The sequence below is a fragment of the Macaca nemestrina genome, chromosome 1 (assembly GCF_043159975.1).
Source record: "Macaca nemestrina isolate mMacNem1 chromosome 1, mMacNem.hap1, whole genome shotgun sequence".
Classification (NCBI taxonomy): domain Eukaryota; kingdom Metazoa; phylum Chordata; class Mammalia; order Primates; family Cercopithecidae; genus Macaca; species Macaca nemestrina.
In genome coordinates this window covers 182,817,187-182,841,861 of record NC_092125.1, presented here as the reverse complement: position 1 = coordinate 182,841,861, position 24,675 = coordinate 182,817,187, and the positions used below count along the sequence as shown (strand labels likewise).

Sequence of the window (24,675 nt, the reverse complement as noted above, 5' to 3'; positions counted from 1 at the left end):
CAAAAATTGGACCAAAAATAGTAAGTTGCACTGTCCTAATGTTACAGTTTATTCTTTGTGGAGATTTTGTCCCCAGCTTTTTTGTTTTAAAAAATTTCCAGATAGAGAAAACTTGAAAGAAAAGTACAATGAACATCAATGTACCTTTCACATGGATTCAATAATTGTTAATACTCTGACAAGTTTACTTTCATCCTTTCTGGTCAAATACATATACCATTTCTTTCACATTTGAAGGTAAATTGCAACCTTATAAACATACACAATTATGATGTGTCAATTAAAAATGAAACAATTTCGAAAGAAAGTAAATTGCAAGCATTATGACACTCTGTCCCAGCATTAGAATAAGGATATTCTCTTTATAACCACAATATCATTATCAAAGTCAAAAAAAATTAATATTGACTCTATATTGCAACTACAAAATAGTACATATTTGAATTCTTTCAATTCTTCCAATTGTCTCTTTATAAGTGTATGTTATGTCTTTTTTTTTTTTTTTGAGACAGAGTCTCGCTCTGTTGCCCAGGCTGGAGTGCAACGGCACAATCACTGCTCACTGCAAGTTCCGCCTCCTGGGTTCAAGCCATTTTCCTGCCTCAGCCTCGCCCAACTGATTTTTTGTATTTTTAGTAGAGAAGGGGTTTCACCGCGTTAGCCAGGATGGTCTTGATCTCATGACCTCGTGATCCGCCCATCTCGGCCTCCCAAAGTGCTGGGATTGCAGGCGTGAGCCACTGCACCCAGCCGGATGCTCCTTTATACAATGTGTTCCTTAAAAACACAAAGCACCTCTATCATCCCTTAAAAAACAAAATCAAATCATAAAGGCATGCACAGCTTTTTAAACGTATTTTGGTATACCACAACAGGATGGTTTTATGGACTGAACCATCTGGGGTAAAGCCTGCAGATACCATCAGATGGTAGATATTTCTTTAAAAAATAAAATAAAATGAAGAATCTATATTTGAGGATATTCATCAACTGATATTTTCAAAGCTCCGAAATGTTTAACAAAACATTTTATCCTATGAAACTCATGTAAACTATAGGATTAACATAAAATATTACATTAACGTATAATTTTACATGTTAATGTAAAATTTTACATGACTTTTAATTTTACATATTAATGTAAAAGTGTAAGTTATAAATATATAATTATATATAATTTTATATAAGCTATGTTTTGTTATAAATATATATAATTTTACATTAACAAGTTTGCATGTAGAATTATAAATTTAAAATATACATATTTTATATAATTATAAAAATTAAATTATAAATACACATTATTCTGCAATTTTTCTAGAAAATATCTGTGACAATCAGCTGCTCCCACAGACATTACTGGGTTTTGCAAATATAAACATTCTAAATAATGTAATTTCCTCTCAGAGAAACAACATGCAGAGGATTTTATTTTGAAAATTCCTTAAATGTGATAACTATAAAGAATACATCACTATTACTATTAGATTTAGTAATAACTCTTTCAAAATTGTAACAATAAAAGTATCCAAATCAGATTCAAATTTAACTCCGACCAATCCATCAGATGGTGTTCTTTCTACACTAACACTGGAAGCTGAATATATGTTTCCAGTATTCACTATCAAATTATAAACACCTAAGATCAATCAATGTTTGTGATAAAAACACAAGGGAGAAAATATCCAACTTAGCTGTGCTACCAGGCACACCTATGACCTCAGGTACTGCTTTTTTTGATGTGATTGGAGCACAAAGAATTCTACTGCAAGAAGCAGAGAAGTTTTATTCATAAAAAGAAATATGTATTTATTATATTTCTTACCCTGCTGCTTGCTTAATGACTGCATTTTTTATTGGCAACTGTGCAAGAAACACAGAAAAAAAGGAGTTCATTTCAATTCTACTATTATTTCTATAAACAAGAAAAAAAATCAAGCTACTGCCTACTTATGACATGCATTTGCTTGCGTTAGTTTATAATGGTGACACCAACACCAAGCAAATGACTACTATCAAATGGCCATGCGCTCCAAGTTCACATACTCTCGCTAAAAATTCACAATATTTGTTTGATATGCAAAGAAGTCTGGTATTAATAGACTTTAGTCTTGTTTCATATTTATAAATTACGATTTCTCCAGGTGCTTTATTCAACCAGAATTTCATAAGGCCATGATCGCTAATAATAGCCTGACAAGAGAAAAAGATGTCACTAAATAAAAGTAATAAAGAAAGGGCCTATATACTGTTGACTGGATTTTGCTAATTCCAACATTTTATGCTTTCACAGGAAGCAAGAGTGAGGAGTTCTACACAAGGAGACTTATGACCTGTCAGGTCCTTATAATACCTATTTCAAGATGGCTACAAACCTGTTTAACCTTCAATACCAGAAAATAGTTTGACAAAAACTAGTAATTGAAAAAGGAGAGAGAAAAATATCTGGATATGCCACACTGAAAACAAATACATTACAAATCAGATTCTACTACAGCCATCCCAAGATACTTGAAAAAGAATAAAAGAAAAAGAATTTCAAAAAGCTAAGGCTTTTCAAATTTAATCAACTTCCAAACATACAAAGCCTAGTTTCTGACTCCTTATACTTCAATACTATGAACAAACACATTCCTCAAAGCCATAGCATAATATCTCTGTATATCTAACTGATGTTCAAAAAGGGACAAGGCAACTTAATAAGGAAGGAATAATCTTTTCAAAATTGGTGCTAAAACAACTGAATATCCATTTGGCAGAAAAAATAAAAAAACTTCAAATCTACACTCACATCATACACAAAAATTACCTCAAAATGTATCATATACCTTAACATAAAAGCTAAAAACTGTAAAATTTCTAGAAGAAAACATAGGAAAAAATCTTTATGGCCTTGGTTAAGGAAAGGATTTCCCACAGAGGACAAGAAAGTATAAATAATAATTCGTAAATTGAATTTTATTCAAATTAAAACCTTTGACTGTCAAAAGACCCCACTAAGAAAATGAAATGGCCAGCCACATACCAGAAATGTGTTTATTCTACAAATACATGACAAAAGACTAGTATCCACAATATATGAAGAACTTCTATAACTCAGTAAGAAGAAGAAAATCTAAATATTTTACAAAATCTACAAAAGATTTTAATAGATACTTCACCAAAGGAAAAAAAAATAGATGGCCAGTAAGAATACAGGAAGATTTATAAAGAATCTTTCTGTGACAATGGAAATGTTCTATACACTGCTAAAGGTATTAAATACACAGACATATAGAACTGTCAAAAAACATCTAACTATATACTTTAGATTTATGTATTTCACTTTATAAACATTATAACTAATAAAAGTATTCCATAATGACCAGTGTTAGCAAAGACCACACTGTTATCTATATATTGGTATACTTCTCAGGCACAACCAGGCAATTCATATTAAATTTGACTAAGTAATTTCACTTTTAGGAATTTATCCCAAGAAAATTGTCAGACAAGTAAATATAAGGGTATTTACTACATCATTGTTTTACTTATGGTAGAGAAAATTACAGAGCCTACATTTATATTAATAGATTAAATAAATTATAACATATCCTATAATGAAATACCACTCAGTCAAGAAAAAAATGATCAAATGGGTTACTGAAGTTAAGACTGGTACTGATGCCACATATTACTGAGACTGGAAGTCCATCAGGACCCAGTCCCTTCACACATGAATGCTATTATTTGATAAAAATAGCTAACAGTGAACACAAACTGTCAGAGTGGTAACAGTAACCTTACATTCCAACAATAGCACTACTATGGCCAAAGATTTGGCGCAGCAATGGCTCCACTACAGCACTAAGAACAAGACTTAAAAGAAGTTGCAACAACAGCACAGGATAGTGAATGAAAAAGACCCTTGCTGATACTGATTCCTAAATCCGCTTGACACATATATACAAAATTTTGTCTTCAACATTTATATATTTTCTCTCATCTACAGGCTTCAAAATTTTTAAGATATTTGTGACCCAAAAGAGTTTAAGATAAATTAGCATGTATGTACACATGCTTATATATAATCACAGGAAGAAAAAAAAGACTAGAAAGAAACATACCAAAGTGCCAAAAGTTGTAGTGTAAGATGGTGACTTTCTCCTTTATGTTTCCATATAGTTTTAAATTTTTCAATAATATCCATGTATGTTCATGCATTAAAACAAAATACATTAAAAAAAATACCAGTAAACTCAGAAGAAATATAGGATAAACCAAGCCTTTTTTTCCCATTTCTTTCTTTGCCTTTAGGGTTGTAGTAAAAAGGAAGATAAAGCCCTAGGCCTTTGACTAGCAAAGAAAAGAAAGATATGATGTTATCTGAAAAACAACATTTTCCATCCTGGCTAACACGGTGAAACCCCGTCTCTACTAAGAAATACAAAAAATAGCCGGGCGAGGTGGCAGCGCCTGTAGTCCCAGCTACTCGGGAGGCTGAGGCCGGAGAATGGCGTGAACCCGGGAGGCGGAGCTTGCAGTGAGCTGAGATCCGGCCACTGCACTCCAGCCTGGGCTACAGAGCGAGACTCCGTCTCAAAAAAAAAAAAAAAAAGAAAAAGAAAAACAACATTTTGAAGTGGCCAATCTGTTAACATGGTAAGAAATGAAGATAACTGTAAAAAATAAAAAGCCAGATAGTAAAATTTTTTAAAGTTATTAAGATAAAAAGAAAAACCCAGATATGGGACATAAAATTTTTAAAGAGATCAATTAAAAGCATGGTCTGAATAAATTAATGATTCCAAAACTTCACTTTAACCATCAGTTTGTTTCCTTTCCATCAACCTTCATACCAGTTGCTAAGCAATAGCTGCCTAAGTGCTGGACTGTTATACTTCCTGACTAACTAGGAATGCTGGATCATTACATTTCCAGACTAAGAGTTTTGGACTCTGTTACACTTCCTGACTGACCAGGAATGCAAGGGCCTCATTATACTTTCTAACTTACTTAGAATTCTGAACTTTATTTCTCCTTACTGACCAAAAATTTAAGACTCTGTTATACTGTAAGTATATTAAGAGCCATTACCCTAAGCAGGAGTGTTGGATCCTCACTAACTAGGAGTACTAACCCTTTCACATTGACTAACTAAAACCAATACTTTCATTCTCATGTAAAAACTCTAGATTTTGAGTTCCTAGGTGGATGCAGCCCAAATGGTGAAAGGGAGGTAGGTAGATACCAAGAAAAAGAGCCAAGAGTCTGGGTAATTACTTCCCTGAATCAATAATTAGTTTTTAGCTTGCCATTTGAGGTCTATATTAAGAGAACACCATTTTGTAATCCAAACCAGTATAATTTTAGATCATTCTTAAGCATGTATTTTAATATTACATGCATTACTGAAAAAATCATTTTTGGATTATGAATTATCAAACTAAAATATTCTTGCCACACACAAAATTCTTGTCTACAAAGTCCTATAAAACCAGACCCCTACCTCTGCTTAGTCTTCTCCTCTAAGCACACTCCTTTGCTCACTATACTCTAGCCACATTAGATTTCTACCTCTTTCTCCAACACGTCTGCTCTCACCTCGGGGCCTTTGTGTTTGCTTTTCCTTCTGTTTTCACAGTGCTTTTTCCTCAGATCGTCACCTGGCTGGCTCCTCATTCTCACATTTCAGCTAAAATGCTACCCCATAAAATAACCCTACCTGACTCTACAATATAAAATAATCCCCTCTATATCTTTAGTCATGCTATTCTACTATTCTATTTGGTTTTCTTCGTGATATTTATCATATTATAAAATTACACTGTATATTTATAAATTTACTTTTGCAGATTATCTGACTCCCATCTGCTCAAGAATATAAAATCCAATAAGACTGTGGATTTTGTCTTGTTCACTGCTACATCCCCTGTGCCTAAAACAGCGCTAGCACATAGTAAGGGACTCAACATAATATTTGAATTCATACATAATAAGAGAATGAGATAAACTCATTTTGGACTTACTAGCTTTATAAACTATCATGGCAGGTGACAGAAATAGAGATGTTACCGAATGCCAACTATCTTTCTCTAAAACTAAAACCTAAATGTGCTACTTCAACATTCTACTAGTGATCACAGAACTGATTTTTTTTTAATATTGAGAGCTATGTGTCACATATTGATAAGAGGGTTTGCCTATGGTTTCTGACCTAATTCTTTTTCTTCATTTTATGGACATATAATAGCTGTATATATTTATGGAGTACATATGATATTTTGATACAAGCATACAATGTACAATGATAAAATCTGGGTAATTGGGATATCCATCACCTCAAACATTTATCATTTATTTGTGTTGGGGACACTCCAAATCTAGCTATTTAAATATATACAATAAATTATTGTTAATTACAGTCAGTCTACCGTGCTACAGAACATCAGAACTTATTCCTTCTATCTATTTTTGTACACATAAACCAACCTCTCTTCATCCCCCACTCCCTACCACCCTTCCAGCCTCTGGTTACCACCATTCTGTTCACTAACTCAATGAGATCAACCTTTTAAAGCTCTCACATATAAGAACATGCAATATTTGTCTTCTGTGCCTGACATTTCATTTAACAGAATGTCCTCCAGTTCTATCCATGTTGCTGTAAATAACAGGATTTCATTCTTTTTAAGGCTGAATGATATTCCATTGTGTGTGTGTGTGTGTGTATTGCATTTTCTTTAATTCATTCATCCTTTGATGAACACTTAGGTTGATTCCACATCTTGGCTATTGTGAACAGTACTGCAATAAGCATAGGGGTGCAGATATCACTTCAAAATACTGATTTCCCATATTTTGAATATATTCCAGCTGTGAGAACTTCTGGGTATATGGTAGCTCTTTTCATTTTTTGAGGAACCTCCATACTGTTTTCCATAATGGCTGTACTAATTTATATTCCCACCAACAGGGCGTAAGTGTTCCCCTTTCTCTGCATCCACCAGCATTTGTCATTTTCTGTCTTTTTTACAGTAGCCACTTTAACTAGGGTGAGACGATATCTCATTACGGTTTTGGTTAGCATTTCCCTGATAATTAGTGATGCTTAGCATTTTTTCATGTATCTGTTGACCATCTGTATGTCTTCTTTTGAAAAATGTCTATTCAGATCATTTGCCCATTTTTTTTAATCATAGTATTTGTTTTTCTACAGTTGAGCTGAATTCCTTATATATTTTGGATTTTAATCCCCTGTCAGGTGAATAGTTTGCAAATATTTTCTCCCATTCTACAGGTTGTCAATTACAACTGATTTTTAAGATGCTTTGAAACAAACATGGCTACAGGGAGAAATATGTGTACATGGCAGATACTCAGATATTCACTTTTTCCTGCTAAACCTGTACATAATTCCATAAACCTTAATATACTGCTCGAGACAGACACTATTAATGGCCTTTGCACACAGCAAAATATAACTGAACAGAATTGATTTAAGTGTTAAAACTGTTTGTCATCTCTAGTATACTGGAATCTGAATCTAGAGCCCAAAGACCTGGGCTCCAAGTTTTTGTCACACAGCAGTGTCAACATAATGATGGAGCCAAGAAACTGATTCAGGAGAAATGAATACAAAGAATCTGGAAGACAATGTGAAGGTGGTAGCATCAATAAATTAGAGATGCGACTGTGCTTCAAGTATTTTCCAAGTCAGGTTACTGGTATGAGATGGTGTGAGAAAAGAGGGGTACCTGAAAATAAGATTATAAAGGAGGTGGCAGTGATTGGTAATGATAAAGTTTTGGTCAAGATTATAACAGAGGGTGCCCTGAGCAAGATAAATGTTTGAAAAGCTGTGTGGAAGAAAAGGTTTTAAGTACCAAGGAACAGCGATTCCAAATAAAGGCTTAATAAAAGAAAAATAAAGGTTTAATAAAATAAAAGGTACAGAAATGTAAAATGTGGTGGGACTTCCAGCTAACTTAAGTCAACAGTGACTGCTTACTGTCATCCAATATCTCCATCTGTCTCAGTTATCAATGTATCGACTCTCAGATCCAAAAGCATCCTTCAATTATGTTCTGATTTAAGAAAAAAAGAAAAATCTCTTTAGATATCTCTCTCCTTTAAAGTAAGCATGATATTAACCTTTCTCTGTAAAAGGCACTGGAAGGACACTGCAGAAGAAAGATGTTCACCTGTAGTTTCTGGCTGCAACTTGGAAGCCAGCAGTATGAGCGTGAGGATATCCAGTATTCTCAGCCATGGGTTCAGAACACCCTCTCTCTGCAACCTTGCAGTCTTAGCCTACCAATAACCTTTGCATGGCCTTCTCAACATGCAAACAAGTGTTCAAAGGCCTCCTGTCCACCCACTAGGACTCTGACTTCCTCTGTAAAACCCTGCACACATCCTGCCTGTGGTTAGAGGGTTAGCACCAGGCTGCTGCTCCTGCAAATTGCCCACCCCCATGTGCAGTCTGTCCATGCACAGAGGGACCCCACACTCTCTGCAAGCCCACTGTGTACCTACTCTTCTGCTTCCTGATTGGCTTCCCCACCTGCACAGAAGATGCTAACTGCTTGTCTACTGACTACAAACCAGGACTAGCCTAGTGTAGCCAAACCAGTGAACATCTTTTCTATTCGGTAAGCTGAACTAAATATTCAGCAAGATGTGAATCCCTTCTAAGTTTGCCCTTCCTTAGCACAATTTCTTGGGAGAAATTTCCTGGGAGAAATAAATCTCAAACGCAACCCAACTCAAAATTATACTCAAACTCTTAGCACACATAAAGGGAGACTCATGACCAGGCACGGTGTCTCACACCTATAATCCCTGCACTTTGGGAGGTCAAGGCAGGTGGACCACCTGAGGTCAGGAGTTCGAGAACAACCTGGCCAACATGATGAAACCCCATCTCTACTAAAAATACAAAAATTAGCTGGGCGTGGTGGGGCACGCCTGTAATCCCAGCTACTCAGGAGGCTGAGGTAGAAGAATCACTTGAGCCTGGGAGATGGAGGTTGCAGTGAGCCAAGACTGTGCCACTACTGCATTCCAGCCTGGGCAACAAGAACAAAACTGGGAGAGGAGGAGGAGAAGAGGAGGAGAGGAGGAGAGGAGGAGAGGAGGAGAGGAGGAGAGGAGGAGAGGGAGGGGGAGGGGGAGGGGAGGGGGAGAGGGAAAGGGAGAGGGAAGGGAAGGAGAGGGAAAGGGGAAGGGAAGGGAAGGGGAAGGGGAAGGGAAGGGAAGGGGAAGGGGAAGGGAAGGGGAAGGGAAGGGGAAGCGAAGGGGAAGCGAAGGGGAAGCGAAGGGGAAGCGAAGGGAAAGGAAAGTAAAGAGGAAAGGAAAGGAAAGAGGAAAGGAAAGGAAAGAGGAAAGGAAAGGAAAGAGGAAAGGAAAGGAAAGAGGAAAGGAAAGGAAAGGAAAGAGGAAAGGAAAAAGGAAAGGAAAAGGAAAGGAAAGGAAAGGAAAAGGAAAGGAAGGGAAAGGAAAAAGGAAAGAAAAGGAAGGAAAGAAAGGGAGACTCCTTTCGAGGCATAAAATCTATTTGCCTTTGTCTATACTACGCTGTATACGATGTACAGCTTTCAATAAAAATTACAAAGCATACCAAAAAAAAAAAAAAAAAAGTAGTACATTTGCAAGTGACAAGCTGTCATCAGAAACAGACTGAGGGGGCCCGGGATCATGTGGCTGGAGTGTGCTTTTGCTGTCTGGGAGACCTCAGGCCTGGCCACCTCCAGGTCCCCGCCGTCCCCGCCATCCTGCCCTTTCATGTCCTGGGAACCAGCTCGCTTCCAAGCCGCACTCATCAAGCCTCTGGGCATGCCCCGCTATGAGCTGGCTTTAATCCTGAAAGCCATGCCGCAGCCACAGACTGTTGCTGCTTTGAAACATACGATAGAGGCTCCAATGGACAGAGGAGCAATAGGAACTTGGAAAACCTAGGTGAACGAGCGCTTCCTTGTAAGATCTCCACCCACAAGCCTGTAATCCCAGCACTTTGGGAGGCCGAGATGGGCGGATCACGAGGTCAGGAGATCGAGAACATCCTAGTTAACACAGTGAAACCCCGTCTCTACTAAAAATTACAAAAAACTAGCCGGGCGAGGTGGCGGGCGCCTGTAGTCCCAGCTACGGGGGAGGCTGAAGCAGGAGAATGGCGTAAACCCGGGAGGCGGAGCTTGCAGTGAGCTGAGATTGCGCCACTGTACTTCAGCCTGGGCGACAGAGCGAAACTCCATCTAAAAAAAAAAAAAAAAAAAAAAAAAAAAAATCTCCACCCACAATCAGTGGCACAACAGAGGAAGGTATTTCCTGGTGGATTTTTATGCACCAACCACAACTGTTGAAAGCATGATGGAGCACTTGTCTCCAAACATAGATGTGATTAGACCAAACACTGTCAAACATCCTCTGACCCAGGAACTAAAGGAATGTGAAGGGATTGTCCCAATCCCACTTAAAGGAAAATTACACTCCACAAAGAAGAGGAAGAAGTAAGGAGATTCACCAGGGATTAGCCTTATATTTAATCCCTTCACATTTGAGCAGCATGGATGAGAAGAAATAGTTTGCAAGCCTGGCCTTTATATAAGAGTGTATTGCAGGTGCTGTTTGATTTTTCTAAGATATTTTTAGCCCTTGATCCCCTTTGCTGAGAGAGGTGAGGAAGTGCTCACTGACAGCTTCTCTGTAATTTGTGGCACCAGCGATCATTCTTGATTTTGTTTTCATTAGTGCCATTTGTCAGTGAGGACTTTTCCCCTTACAACAGTAACACCATTTTGAAGAGCAAAACTTGTAATACCAATCAGGATTGTGAGCTAGTCATTCAGACTGCATAACCATGCAGAAATAAAAATTGAAGACTAATGTATTAATTATATGGGCAATTTTGCTTTGAGTAATAAACTTGATTTTAGAAATAAAAAAAAAACTGAGGACACAGATGTTAGAACGGGAAATTTTAGATGACTATGATTAATATGTTAAAGGCTCAAATAGAAAAAACAGACAACACCTAAGACCAGATGGGTAATTAGAGCAAAGAAACATAAACTTAGCTTGAAATTTTAAAAAAATACTGTAACAGAGATGAAGAATGTCCACAACAGGCTCATCAGTAGAACTGACACAGTCAAGGAAAGAATAAGTGAAATTGAAGATAGAGCCATAGAAATTACTAGAGCTACAGAAATTACTCAAACTGAAACACAATGAAAAGAACAAACAAAAGCTGTACCACAAAAAACAAACTATTTAATATATGCATAGTCAGAATCTTAGGAGAGAGAAAGAAAAGAAAAAAATAACCATGAATTTTCAAAACCAACTAGAGGGAGCTGGTGGGCTCACAACATTGTGAATACACTAAATATCCCTGAATTGTATGTTTTAAAATGGTTAACTGTATATTATATAAATTTCTCCTCAATAAAAAAGAAAAATATTTCAAAATCACAGATCCAAGAGCACCAACAGCACCCAAGGCTATAAGGCTTTAGAAACACACATACACACACACACACACACACACACACACACGCACACACACCTCTAGGCATATCATATTCAAACTATGAAAAACAAACACAAGGAAAAGTCTTTAAAAAGGCTGTCAACAAAAAATCCCATATCCAGTGAAAGCATCTTTCAAAAATGAAGAAATAAAAACTTCCCCAAACAAAAAACTGAGAATTTATTGCCAACAAATGTACTCTACAAGAAATGCTAAAGTAGTTCACCCAGAAAGAATAGTATGCCAGACAAAAACTTAAACTTATACCAAAAAAATAATTTTAAAAAACCACTGGAAATAAACCAAATGATAATAAAATTAAATTAAATTAACTTTCTCCCTGTATTTAATTGCTTGAACAGATAACTGACTACCAGAAGTAAAAACAGTAGCAAAATATTATGTTTCCAGCATATGCAAAAGTAAATTGCATGACAAAAATACAAAAAAAGTGCGAGAAGAATTGGAAATACAATGCTGTATAAGGCTGTTAAATGAAGCAGTATTACTACCTAACTGTAGATTCTGTCTGATTATATTGTAAAACCTAGGATAACTACTAAAAATAATTTTAAGAGATATAATTATGCCAATGGAGAATAAAAAATTCACTGGCAAAAGTTTAATATGAAACAGGATATTTGCATAGTCTCAAAATATTTCCCACAAGATACTTACTAATTACAAAGGGAAGCATGGTAACTCTCCATTGGAGAAAACTGGGAGACACTATCTTAACCACATGTCAAAGTTAACAGCACTAGTAATAACATATACTGATATCACGTACCTCCTGTTACACTGAGAAAAATACAAAATCACACCTGTGATACTCTTTCCAAGAGTGCATAAACTCACTCTCTCATGAAAAAACATCAGACAAACTCAAACTGAGGAATATGCTCCAAAATACCTGATCAGTAATCTCTCAAAGTGTGAAGGTCATGGAACAAGGAATGGCTGAAGAACTAGCATAGGTTGGAAGAGGCTACACAGACGTGACAACTAAATGCACTGTGGACATTAAATGTGATCTTGAACCAGAAAAAGCACATTAGTAGAAAATCTAGTAATAGTCAAATAAGGTCAGTAGTTTAGTTAATAATATTGTACTAGGGCAGACATGGCGGCTCATGCCTCTAATCCCAGAACTTTGGGAGGCCGAGGCAGGCAGACCACGAGGTCAGGACTTCGAGACCAGCCTGGCCAATATGGTGAAACCCCACCTCTACTAAAAATACCAAAAAAAAAAAATTAGCCAGGATTGGTGGCACATGCCTGTAATCCCAGTTACTCAGGAGGCTGAGACAGGAGAATCGCTTGAACCCAGGAAGCGGAGGTTGCAGTGAGCCAAGATCGCACCACTGCACCACAGCCTGGGCAACAGAGTGAGACTCCATCTCAAAAAAAAAAAAAAAAAATTAAAGAAAAGAAAAGAAAATTACCAATAGCACTATGTCAATTGCTGTGTACTGTATTTATAAGATGTTAATATCAGCAGAAGTATGAAAAAGGGTATTGAGAGCTCTACACTATTTTGCAATTTTTCTGTAGTTCCTTTACATTTTTAGATATCCTTGCGTTCTAAACACACTGCTATCACTCATTATACATTTTAACATATTCATCCTCTGTGCAGTAAATAAATTACTAACAAAAAAATAAGTCCAAAAATTCAAGCATAGAACTTGTGAGAGTGCTTCTGGACTTGCCATACTCCTAAAATATAGACTATATTTTAGTTTATACAGACTATATAGACTATAGTCTACTTTATAGAATGACTGACTATATAGACTACTAACCTCTAGACTATATAGACTACTAACCTCTAGAACTATACGTCAGTTTTGGCATCCGTAAAACATAATAAATATCCTTGTTAAAAAAAAAAAAAGTCAAAATGCCAACATTTTGGTAACAACATAGCATTATATTAGAGCTACTTAAATACCTTCAAAGACATCTACACAGCCACTAGTCATGGCTTTATTAAAGGTATCATATAATGCTTTTCCCCAGCTATATCTATGAATCAAAGTGTACATTTATCAATACAGCTCTTCCTTACACACCCTAGCTGGAAATCATTTAAATCCTTTCAACAATACACATTCTCTTTAAATGTAGAATTGTGTGTGTGCATGCGCACAGGCACGTACACTTGGGTGAGGGAAAGAGGCAATAAAATAATGTCAGGTGTCCCCACTAAGAGAATAGTCTGTTAAGGAATAAAAGGGATAAGACTTCAGGTCAGCTTTAAAAGAAAGATGAAATTTGGACAGTTCCTGAAGGGTTAGGAGCTACGAAAAAAAAATTGAATGGTTAACAAGAAATAGAGGAAAACATCCAAGGGAGACCTATAATAGCAAAAACTTAAGAGGTAGAAATATATATGGCATATCTGAGAATACAGGCTAACTAGCTGGATTACGAAGCTATACATACTTCAGGAGTTACGGAAACTCATTCATGATGAAGAGGAGGGGTTAAATGCTAGAGCTTTCAACATTAAGCTAAAGAGGAAAGCTCAAATTCAGTAACAGAGGCCTTTAAAGAACAATTCCACTATTCAGTTTCTTGTAACTAAAGCAGATGTATGTACACAAAGATTAATCTTAGAATGCCTTGGAATCTGAAGAATTACATTTACCACACAGATAAATTTTAAACTTGGCTCTTTAAGATATAGAGTGAGTATGTGTTTGAGAGAAATTCAGTACATGCACAAGAGATAAAGAAGTATTTAGATGAGCGTAATATAAAAACATAAAATATTAAAAAATAACTAAAGCATCAAATTAAATCAAATCCAAAAACAGATTATTAAAAGATAAAAAAATGAGAACCTGGCAGGTATAAGTAGGAAATAGAAATTTTGTACATGAATACTTTAATATTTTACTTAAAGATATAGAAGTATAACTAGAAATTTTAAGAAATTATATTACCATTAAATAGCAAATTTTTTTAAAAACTGACAGTATGAACAGGAATTTTAACTGCCATATTATTTTTTCTTTTCCAAGTACACACTGATTTATGTCAGCTGATTCTTGAAACTAGCAGGAAGAACTGCCAAGTCATCATATTTACAGACGTGCTACACCATTGATTTTGCTACAATGATATTTGGTTTAAACTTCCAGTAATAGAAATAAATTAAATCAAGCTAACTTGTAGGTTAGTAAGCTTTAAAAAATATCAAGTACACAGTGCATCTGATTGATATGAACAATCCTAAAAACGGAGCAATTTACATTTTTCTTTTTCTTTTTTTTTTTTGAGACACAGTCGCACTCTGTCACCCAGGCTGTCGTGCAATGGTGCGATCTCAGCTCACCACAACCTCTGCTTTCCAGGTTCAAGCGATCTCAGCCTCCTGAGTAGCTGGGACCACAGGCATGTGCCACCACGCGGGGCTGATTTTCGTATTTTTTGGTAGAGACGAGGTTTTGCCACGTTGACTAGGCTGCTCTCAAACTAAGTGACCCACTCGCATTGGCTTCCCAAAGTGCTGGGCCTATAGGTGTGAACCACTGTACTGAGTCTAAATTTTTATTTTCTTTTAAACGTCCAAGTCGTAAGTAGCATATGCTACTTCTTTCAGAATTAGCATAAAGCCTTTAAATTGTTTTTCCAGCTGTGAGCTGAATCCCTATTTCATTTAGTTTACTTTATAAAACATACATTTATACTGTCAATTTACATAATACTAGCTATCAAAAAACAGTAAATATTAGCCACGTTTCCAAACTGCATTCAACCATGAGCACCAGCATGTTCTGCTAGATGATTAACACGACACATTTTTAGTGGGTCCTAAAGCCTCTGAACTGTTGTCTACCATAGATTTTATAAAGCAGATGTTTCTTTCTTGCAATAAAGTAATTCTAGAACTAGATTATATTTATAGGAAAAGTGATACAACAGGTAGAGCAAGATCCAATGCAGAAATAAGCAAAAGGTAAAACTGCAATCAAGAAAAATTGTGAACCTCAAAAGGTTTCAATTTGATCAGGCAAACCAATGTGAGTTTAGTAAATTGAGAATTTCATGTTTCTAAAAACAGATTTTCCTCGGAAAGGTAAAAAAAAAAAAAAAAAAATTCTTTCATACCTATTTAATTACAGTTTGGCAGTGTTTTATCACCCTAAGTTTTCTCCTGAGAATCAGAACTGATAAAAACTTTCAAATAGGTTAGGCTATATAATGAGCTTTCCTTATAGTAGAATGGCACAACCAAATATAAATAGGAAAGAAAAAAAGATTTGTATGACATGCTTAGAAAAAAACTGCAAAGAAAAGATTCATGAAAAGTATTTCTCAAAAAAGTCACAATAGGTAGAGTTCATGTAATTTTACTAGTTAGATATTAAAACTAGCCCTTTCTTATTCCTTGGGTGTCTGGGTTATCCCGCTCTTTCCTCAAACCTTATGTTTGCCAGACAAGGAAAAGTAATATCATCAAGAGTCAGAAGTCTTAACAGCAAAGACGTTCAAATATCCAAATGAGAAAGAACAGACCTAAAAATACGCTTGCTAATAATAAACTCAGTCAGTCAAGTATTCATTAGGCAATTACTATGTGTCACAGACAAAATTAATAAGAAACACAATTCCCTTCCTCTAGAACTGAGAATCTATGTGACAACAAAGCAGAAATGTATTTAGAGTAAAGCACCACTATGTGATTACAGCCAAAGCTCAACATGACATTATTTATAAGTGGTAGGAAGAAAAAAACTAGTACAGAGAAGAATAGCATACTAGGTAGGGAAAATGTGGTAAGTAATCTTAAAATGTGGTTTACCACTATGACAATTCCTCATGAACTGACAGGCCTGGGTTCAAAACTCTATCCCTTAACAGCTATATGAGCTTGGACAGTTTACTTAACTTCGTTAGCCCTCAGTTTCTCATCCATATAATAAAACTAACATTTACCTATTTACTTTTGGGGACTGCTGTGAGGATTGAGTGAAATAATGTAAGTGTATCACTTGACATGATGCCTAACACAAAATAAACCCTCAATTAAAGAAGAGACAATAGAAGATGGAATGGTTGTCAGGTTAAAAACAGAGAAATTGAAAAATTTTGTAAATAATGCGTTGTAGCAAAGAAGCAGAAATTGATATGATGAGCTATTCGTTCACAGTAACTTATCTTTTGTTATAGCAAGCATCTGTGCAAATATAAACCAGTGTCTGATGGCCACTGATGAAGGGCAGTGCTCAATGCTTGGCTGCTTTCGGATGAGGACAGAGACTTATTATTATCAATAGTCCATTCATTCATAAAACTGCAGGTGTCCATAACACTGTAGAAAGTAGAAAAGCAGTGTACATTTGAGGACCTCTACAGCCACATCCTGAGCAGAGTAGCGGAAGAAACTGTTGCATGAAATTTTAGGGCAATCATTAAGATATGCTTCTTCAAAAGTGAAAATTGGAGGAAATTTCTCAAAGTACCTCAATGGATCTTAAAATGAGGCAGATTATGTGCAGTACAATTTTCCCTAGTTTTGACTCTTCAGTGTATATGACTGTACTATAAGCTTCTATTAGTACAAAATTACATTCGAGGACTAAAAATTCAATGACAATATAGAAATACATATGCAGATTTGTTTTACTCTTGTAGGTTGAAACGTAGTTAAAGATCAATATAAGCACTCTGAATAGAGTCTTTCTTCAGTAAAACAGCAATGTCAGCACAGGCAGCAAACTACAGCAGAAACTGAGTGCAAAGTTCAAAAATCATTTCCTAAGAGCATCGAGTACTTAAAATGTAGTATGGCTAGGTTAATGTTTACTTTCACTTTATTTCACTTAACGTTGGGTTATCAAGTATATGTCAGATAGCTTTCCCTGGATCTGCTAGAGATTATCGGAAATTTTAATTTATTGAAGGAGTTTCATATCTAGAGATCGTGTGTAAAATAACTGGAAGACCATCTTCTCCTGCCATCATCTACACTATAAAGTTGTTTAAATAATTTTTAATAGTATGTGTACAAATGTTTCAAACTTATGAAGATCTATTAAAAATCTGTACTACTATTTATAATTAACTGCTATTCATTGAATTTTAACAAAAAATTAGGACATAATAGATCCTTCAGAAATACTTCATATATCACGGAAGCTTGAGTATAATCTAATGTACAAACCTTTTATTTTATATGAGGAATTCAGAAGTTAGAGAGAAGTAACTTGGCCAAGGCCACATTCAATAAATTACTAAGAAGTCTGAAAAGCCAGGGCTGTTCATTCAATTAATGCAGTGTGTTTACCACTATAGCTAGCATTTTGATTAGTCAAAATTACACAAGCAATAAAAATTTTTATTCTCCCCTGGCCCAAATTCTTCTATAGTGAAAACAGAAAGTGAGACATGGGTCAATTCTGGGGCCCAGATTAGAATTTATAATGTCCATGTAGCACACTTCCACAGAAAAAGCCCTTTGGTAAAAGATTCTAACTCACTGTCACTAGTTCTTCCTTATGTACTTACCTTTCTGGATATAAATGGAAAATACTCATCTCAAGGGAGGAATCTCAACTGTAATGACATTCATCTTCTCTTAACTCTAAGCACAGGACATGTGAAAAATGGTAACAGTCAGAGGGAGGTAACTTTGGGAGAGACCTACGGGGTTCCTGTCAAGTAAAACAGTAAGCTGAGACATTTCCTAAAAGTATTAGTACATGTTACTTTGTTTTCAGAATTTTGATATATATAATCTAACCTGCAGTTACCCCAAAATAAGTAGAGCCAACTGTGGAGTACTTAAAACATAGAGTTTGGAATACCTCTTTTGCAGACAGCAGCCCACACAACAAAAATAATGTGCCAGGTCTGGGAAGGTGACTAATAATCAGAACTCCTAGGACTGGGCTCTATATTCATATAGAATAACTGTTGTGTGTTTAGATCTACAAAATAACTAAAATATTTGCAATCACCATTTTTTTAGGAAGTTACTTTGAGCATCCCTAATCCAAAAATCCAAAATCCAAAGTGCTCCAAAATCCTAAATCTTTTGAGTGCCAACATGATGTTCGAATGGAAATGCTCAATGGAACATTATGGATGATGTTTGAAAGGAAATGCTCGATACAACATTTTGGATTTTAGATTTTTGGATTAGCGATACTAATATTCAACAGTATAATGTATATTTAAATTTTCAGATTTACCAAAATCTGAAAAAATCTGAAATCTGGACATTCTTTTGGTCCCAAGCATTTCAGATAAGGAATACTCAACCTGTGTAATACACACGGATCAGAGACCTTGTGTCTTATTGATTTCTCAGCACAATTCTCAAAGTTAGAGACTATATCTTGTTATATTTTTTAAGCCCCCACTGTATCCAGCAAAAATCTGGATGCACTGTAAGCACTCAACGCTCACTGAATGCATTTTTTGATTAGATTTTTTTTAAGTTCATCACAATTCCAGACTGTAGTGCCTAACTCAGATTCCTTTACATTTCCCTAGCAAAAATGTGCACAAAAACACTGGAGGAGAGAGGTCCAAGTGATATGTGCAGGAAATATAAAATACAGATATGTCCCAGGTTAAAACTCAATTAATGCAAACTGTTCTGTAAACCCTAGAAAATGCAGATCAGTGACAGTCATAATTTAGAAACACAAAATATAATGCACAGGCAAAATATAGAGGACATCATGTAAAGTTCCATGATGCTACTAAAAAGTTTAAACTAGTGATGGGTTATTCAAAATATTTAAGTTTCATTTTTAAAAAACAACAAAGTGAATGCTGTATGAAAACAGGAGAAGTGATCAAATGTACACACAAGATAGTCACAAAGCACAAGAAATCTTTACTGTGAATAAAAGTGAATTACTTATGAAGAAAAGCCAGCTGGGAGATAGATATATCTCAAAAGAAAGTCAAAATTTAAGGATCTGAAAGACAGCCTGATGTTTTTGCTTGGGCCTGATACAGTGTATGATTGCATTTCTGCACAAATATAACACCAGTGTTTTAAACCCAAGTGTCGTTAGAATATTTTCCAAAATAAAATAACTCAGAAATAGTAAAAGAGTACCTTACCATTCAATTATTCAACATTATCTGGGAAAATTCTCCTTTTGCAATATTCTGCATAGGCTATACTGATAAAATATTCACTACCAGTAAGTGTTTTAACCTTGAAAATTAATGGACACGAACCAATAGGAAGCAGATAAGGAAAGAACATACATCCGTCCTCAAAACTGGTAATTCCCCCATTAAAGACTTGTACTCCCAGCCCACCATCACCCTTTCCTCTATTCCATATCCCTCTTACAAGTACCATGCAAGAGGGGGTTGGAGGAATTTTTAACCACCCCAATAATTTCCATCAGCCTCTCTGATAGACACTCCCAAAATACACAACTAAATAAAGCAAAGCACTTGTTATTGCAAAAGAGGACTCAAGACGAGAAACTTGGGAGCATCATTTCAATTAAGCTGCTGCCCTTTCTCCCTTCCTCTACATGGCAATCATTGAGCTGTCACCTGTATCATGTTTTCTTGGAGTATAGCAACAATGGTTAAAAGCATGAATTTAGGATCAAGCTATACAAATATTTCTAAATTTTGACAAGTACCAAAACACAAAAAAGATAAGGAAGCATTGGTTTAATGAAATGGAAATATCAAAAACATACATAGTTGGTAGAATTTTAAATTAGTAAAACCAATCTGGAAGTCCATTTGGTTAAAAGTATTCAAAACTCCAAAAATATGCATGTAATTTGACTCAAAAATTCAATTATGAATTGAATTTATTCAATTTCTTCTGGAAAAAAATAGGTTAAATATGCAACATGTGCATGCAGGAATGTTCTCTACAGTAATGTTCATAATAGCAAAATGCTGCAAAAATCTTAAATACCCAACAGCATAGGACTAGTCGGTTAATTATGTTACAGTGACACTATGAAATACTATGCAAACATTAAAAAGAATGATGAACAGCCACAATTAAGTGAAAAATGCAGATTACAGAACAGAAGGTATAAAACAATCTCACTTGTACATTTTTAAAATTTAATCACATAATTATAGAAGATAATCTGGAATAATATACCTTAAAAACGTGAAATAATTATTATCTGAGTGATAGGATTAAAGGTAATTAATATTTTCTTTGTAAATTTTTCATCTCATTTCATTACATTAAGCATCATTACTTTTACAATCTGAAAAGAAAAGCTTTTCATATTCTGAGTTTAAAAAAGTAGTAAGTCTACACAAAGCACAGAGACACCAAGAGTTAATTATGTTAAGTCTGCATAACACATGTATGCATATACCTACATATCTAAACTCACTTCTATAAGTACACATCTTAAGTTTTGACTTTTTTTTTTTTTTTTTTTTTGAGACGGAGTCTTGCTCTGTCGCCCAGGCTGGAGTGCAGTGGCCGGATCTCAGCTCACTGCAAGTTCCGCCTCCCGGGTTTACGCCATTCTCCTGCCTCAACCTCCCGAGTTGCTGGGACTACAGGTGCCCGCCACCTCACCCGGCTAGTTTTTTTTGTATTTTTTTAGTAGAGACGGGGTTTCACTGTGTTAGCCAGGATGGTCTCGATCTCCTGACCTCGTGATCCGCCCATCTCGGCCTCCCAAAGTGCTGGGATTACAGGCTTGAGCCACCGCACCCGGCCAAGTTTTGACTTTTGAAAATTAGCACTTCTTAAAAAATTATAATTTAAACTTTTCTTAGCATTTCTAAGGCATTAAGAGACATCTGTGTCATCCTGACACAACCAATACTGCTCCAATGCCATTATACAATCCATTTTTGGTTTGCTTTGTAACAGGTGAATGTTTAGTGCTATGCTGTGCCTTGCTTTTTGAGTTATTGCCAAAAAGAAAAAAGAAAAAACTAAGCCACCTCTATAATATACTGCCTGAAGTTTATAACGAAAACTACAGCAGAATGCAACTACTTTAACAGCTTTAGAAAAGACTAATTATCAGTGAAGGCCCCAGAAGTGAGGGGGAAACATCAAATGTGTTATTCAGACAGTCAGATAAGTCTGACTCTTCTCTCCTTCCAAGCATCTCCACCAAAATACTACATGGGAAGATGAACCATAACACACAGTAAAATAAGAGAACAACTTTAAAAGTCATTTAAATTATCTAAGTATTCATAATAACTTAATACTGAGCGAAATATAAACTCCATATTAAAGATACGGCATTTAGACTTTATTAACTCAGCTTAGAGTTATAGATGAGCTATGGTGTGCTGAACCCATCTATAAAAAATAATTAAAGAGATTCAAGAATTCATAAAACTTGATTACTGGTCAGAGAAAGAAAAAAGTACTTACCACTAAGTCCCAATTATTTTGTTCAAGCAATGTAATAGCTTCATCAATGTTTTCAATGCCAGTACATGCCTAGAAAGAAAGTAAATAAGCATTTTACATACAATTTTAGAAATGGGGAGGTAAATCAGACTTAAAAATGTAAATAGCATAATATGTAATTTAAATTCAAATAGGTATATAAATAAAGCCAAAACACTAAAAGTTTAACACTTCTAAGCATTTTACATATATGGTATGAACATCGTTAATTACAAAATAAATTTACATTGCTCTGAAAGAAAAAGACAATAAAGCAGCAAAAGAAAGTATATTTAAATCTTGAGCTTTGATACCCAGGATGATCTCCAATTACCAAGAACAATTTTTAGTCAAAGATTCTGATGGACAACCACACGTATAACAAATGAATTTCAACCCACACCTTGCACTTTATATAAAAACTAACTCAAAATATGTAACAGACCTAAAGTAAAATCTAAAACTATAAAACTTCTAGATCTGTGCTGTCTGATAGCCACTACCAGTTGCTCTCTGGTAGCTGCTAGACACATGTGGCTAGTGAGTCCTTGAAATGTGGCTCAACTGAGTTAAGATGTGCTATAAGTACAAAATACACACCAGGTAAGACTTAGCATCAAAATTAAAAATGTAAGCTATCTCATTAATAATTTTTCCTTTGAATACATGTTGAAATGGAAATTTTTGACATATTGGCTTAAATAAAAATGTTAAAATTAATTTCACACATTTCTTTTTACCCTTTTAACATAAACACAAAAAAATTAACTACATATATGAAATTATACTTCTGGTGCTGTTCTTGAAAAAAATATACGAGGACATACTTGTGACCAGACTAAGCAAATATTAACTAGCAGGATGCCATTTTTAAGCTGGGCACATTAATAAAGTCAGCCATTCTCTGGTGACCCAGCTCGTGGCAGTGTAGGCATTTTATTCTCAGGCCACCAAACCAATCCAACAGCACATCAAAAAGTTAATTAACCACAATTAAGTATATTTCATTCTTGGGATACAAGGTGGGTTTGACATATAATTCACCACATAAACATAATTAAAAGCAAAAACCATACAATCATCTCAATAGACGCAGAAAAAGCTTTCAATAAAACCCAACATCCCTTTACAATGAAAACCCTCAAGAAAGTAGGCATCAAAGGAACATATCACAAAATAGTAAGAGCCTAACTCACAACTAACATATTGAATGGACAAAAACTGGAAGCATTCCTCTTGAGAACTGAAACAAGGCAAGGATGTCCACTCTCACCACTTCTATTCAACGTAGTACTAGAAGTGTTGGCCAGAGCAATCAACCAAGAGAAAGAAATAAAAGGCATCTAAATAGGAAAAGAAGAAGTGAAATATCTCTCTTCACAAATAATATGACTCTATATCTAGAAAACCCTGAAGACTGCAAAAAGGATCCTGGAACTGATAAACAACTTCAGTAAAGTTTCAAGACACAAAAATTGATGTACAAAAATCAGTAGCATTTCTACACACCAATAACATTCCAGCTGAAAGCCAAATCAAGAACACAATCCCATTTACAATAGCCACAAAGAAAACGAAATACCTAGGAATATGGTTAACCAAAGAGATGAAAGATCTCTACAAGGAGAACTACAAAACACTGCTGAAAGAAATCAGAGACAACACAAATAAAAAACATTCCATGCTCACAGGTTAGAAGAATCAATATCATTAAAATGGCCACATTGCCCAATGTAATCCAGAGATTCAATGTTATTCCTATCAAACTACCAATGTTATTTGTCACAAAACTAGAAAAAAACTATTCTAAAATTCATACGGAACCAAAAAAGAGCCCGACAGTCAAAGTAATCCTAAGCAAAAAGAAAGGTGGAGGCATCACATTACCCAACTTCAAACTATACTGTAAGGATACAATAATCAAAACAGCATGGAATCTACACAAAAACAGACATACACACTCAGGGAACAGAACAGAGAACCCAGAAATAAAGCTGCTTGCACAACTACAGCCATTTGATCTTCAACAAAGTCTACAAAAATAAGCAATGGGGAAAGTACTGTCTATTGAATAAACAAACAGTGCTGGAATAGCTGGTTACCCATGTGCAGAAGAATGACACTAGACCCCTAGTTTTCACCATATAAAAAAATAACTCAGGATGGATTAAAGATTTAAACATAAGACCTCAAACTATAAGAATCTAGAAGAAAACCTAAGAAATGCCATTCTGGACATCAATCTTGGCAAAGAATTTACTACTAAGTTCTCAAAATCCACTGTTACAAAAACCAAAATTGACAAGTTAGACCTAATTAAACTAAAGAGCTTATGCACAGCAAAAGAAACTATCAACAGGGTAAACAGACAACCTACAGAATGGGAAAAAATATTCACAAACTACACATCTGACAAAGATGTAATATCCAGAATCTATAAGCAACTTAAACAAATCAACAAGGAAAAAACAAGTAACCCCATTAAAAAATGGGCAAAGGACAGGAATAGACACTTCTCAAAAGAAGATGTACACATGGCCAGCAAACATGAAAAAATGTTCCACATCAACAATCACAGAGAAATGCAAATCAAAACTACAATGAAATACCATCTCACACAAGTCAAAGTGACTATTAATAAAATATATATTTTTAAAAACAGATGCTGGTGAGGCTGCAGATATAAAGCGAATATTTATACACTGTCGGTGGGAATACAACTTAGTTCAGTCACTACAAAAGCAGTTTGTAAATTTCTCAAACAACTTAAAACAGC

At 35.3% G+C, this 24,675-nt stretch overlaps 1 protein-coding gene and 1 pseudogene across 4 annotated transcripts in view; one reads left to right on the top strand and one right to left on the bottom strand.

Annotated features, from left to right (window-relative positions):
• The window catches only part of LOC105495028 (Fas associated factor 1), a 504,146-nt gene that overhangs the window by 381,511 nt on the left and 97,960 nt on the right, over positions 1-24,675 (bottom strand). For all 4 annotated transcript variants that reach the window (XM_071093153.1, XM_071093175.1, XM_071093142.1 and 1 more), the window contains one exon: positions 21,882-21,950. In XM_071093153.1, the coding sequence (XP_070949254.1) occupies positions 21,882-21,950 (69 nt within the window). The remainder of the gene's footprint in view (positions 1-21,881; positions 21,951-24,675) is intronic.
• LOC139362343 (small ribosomal subunit protein bS6m-like) lies at positions 9,675-10,494 on the top strand (annotated as a pseudogene).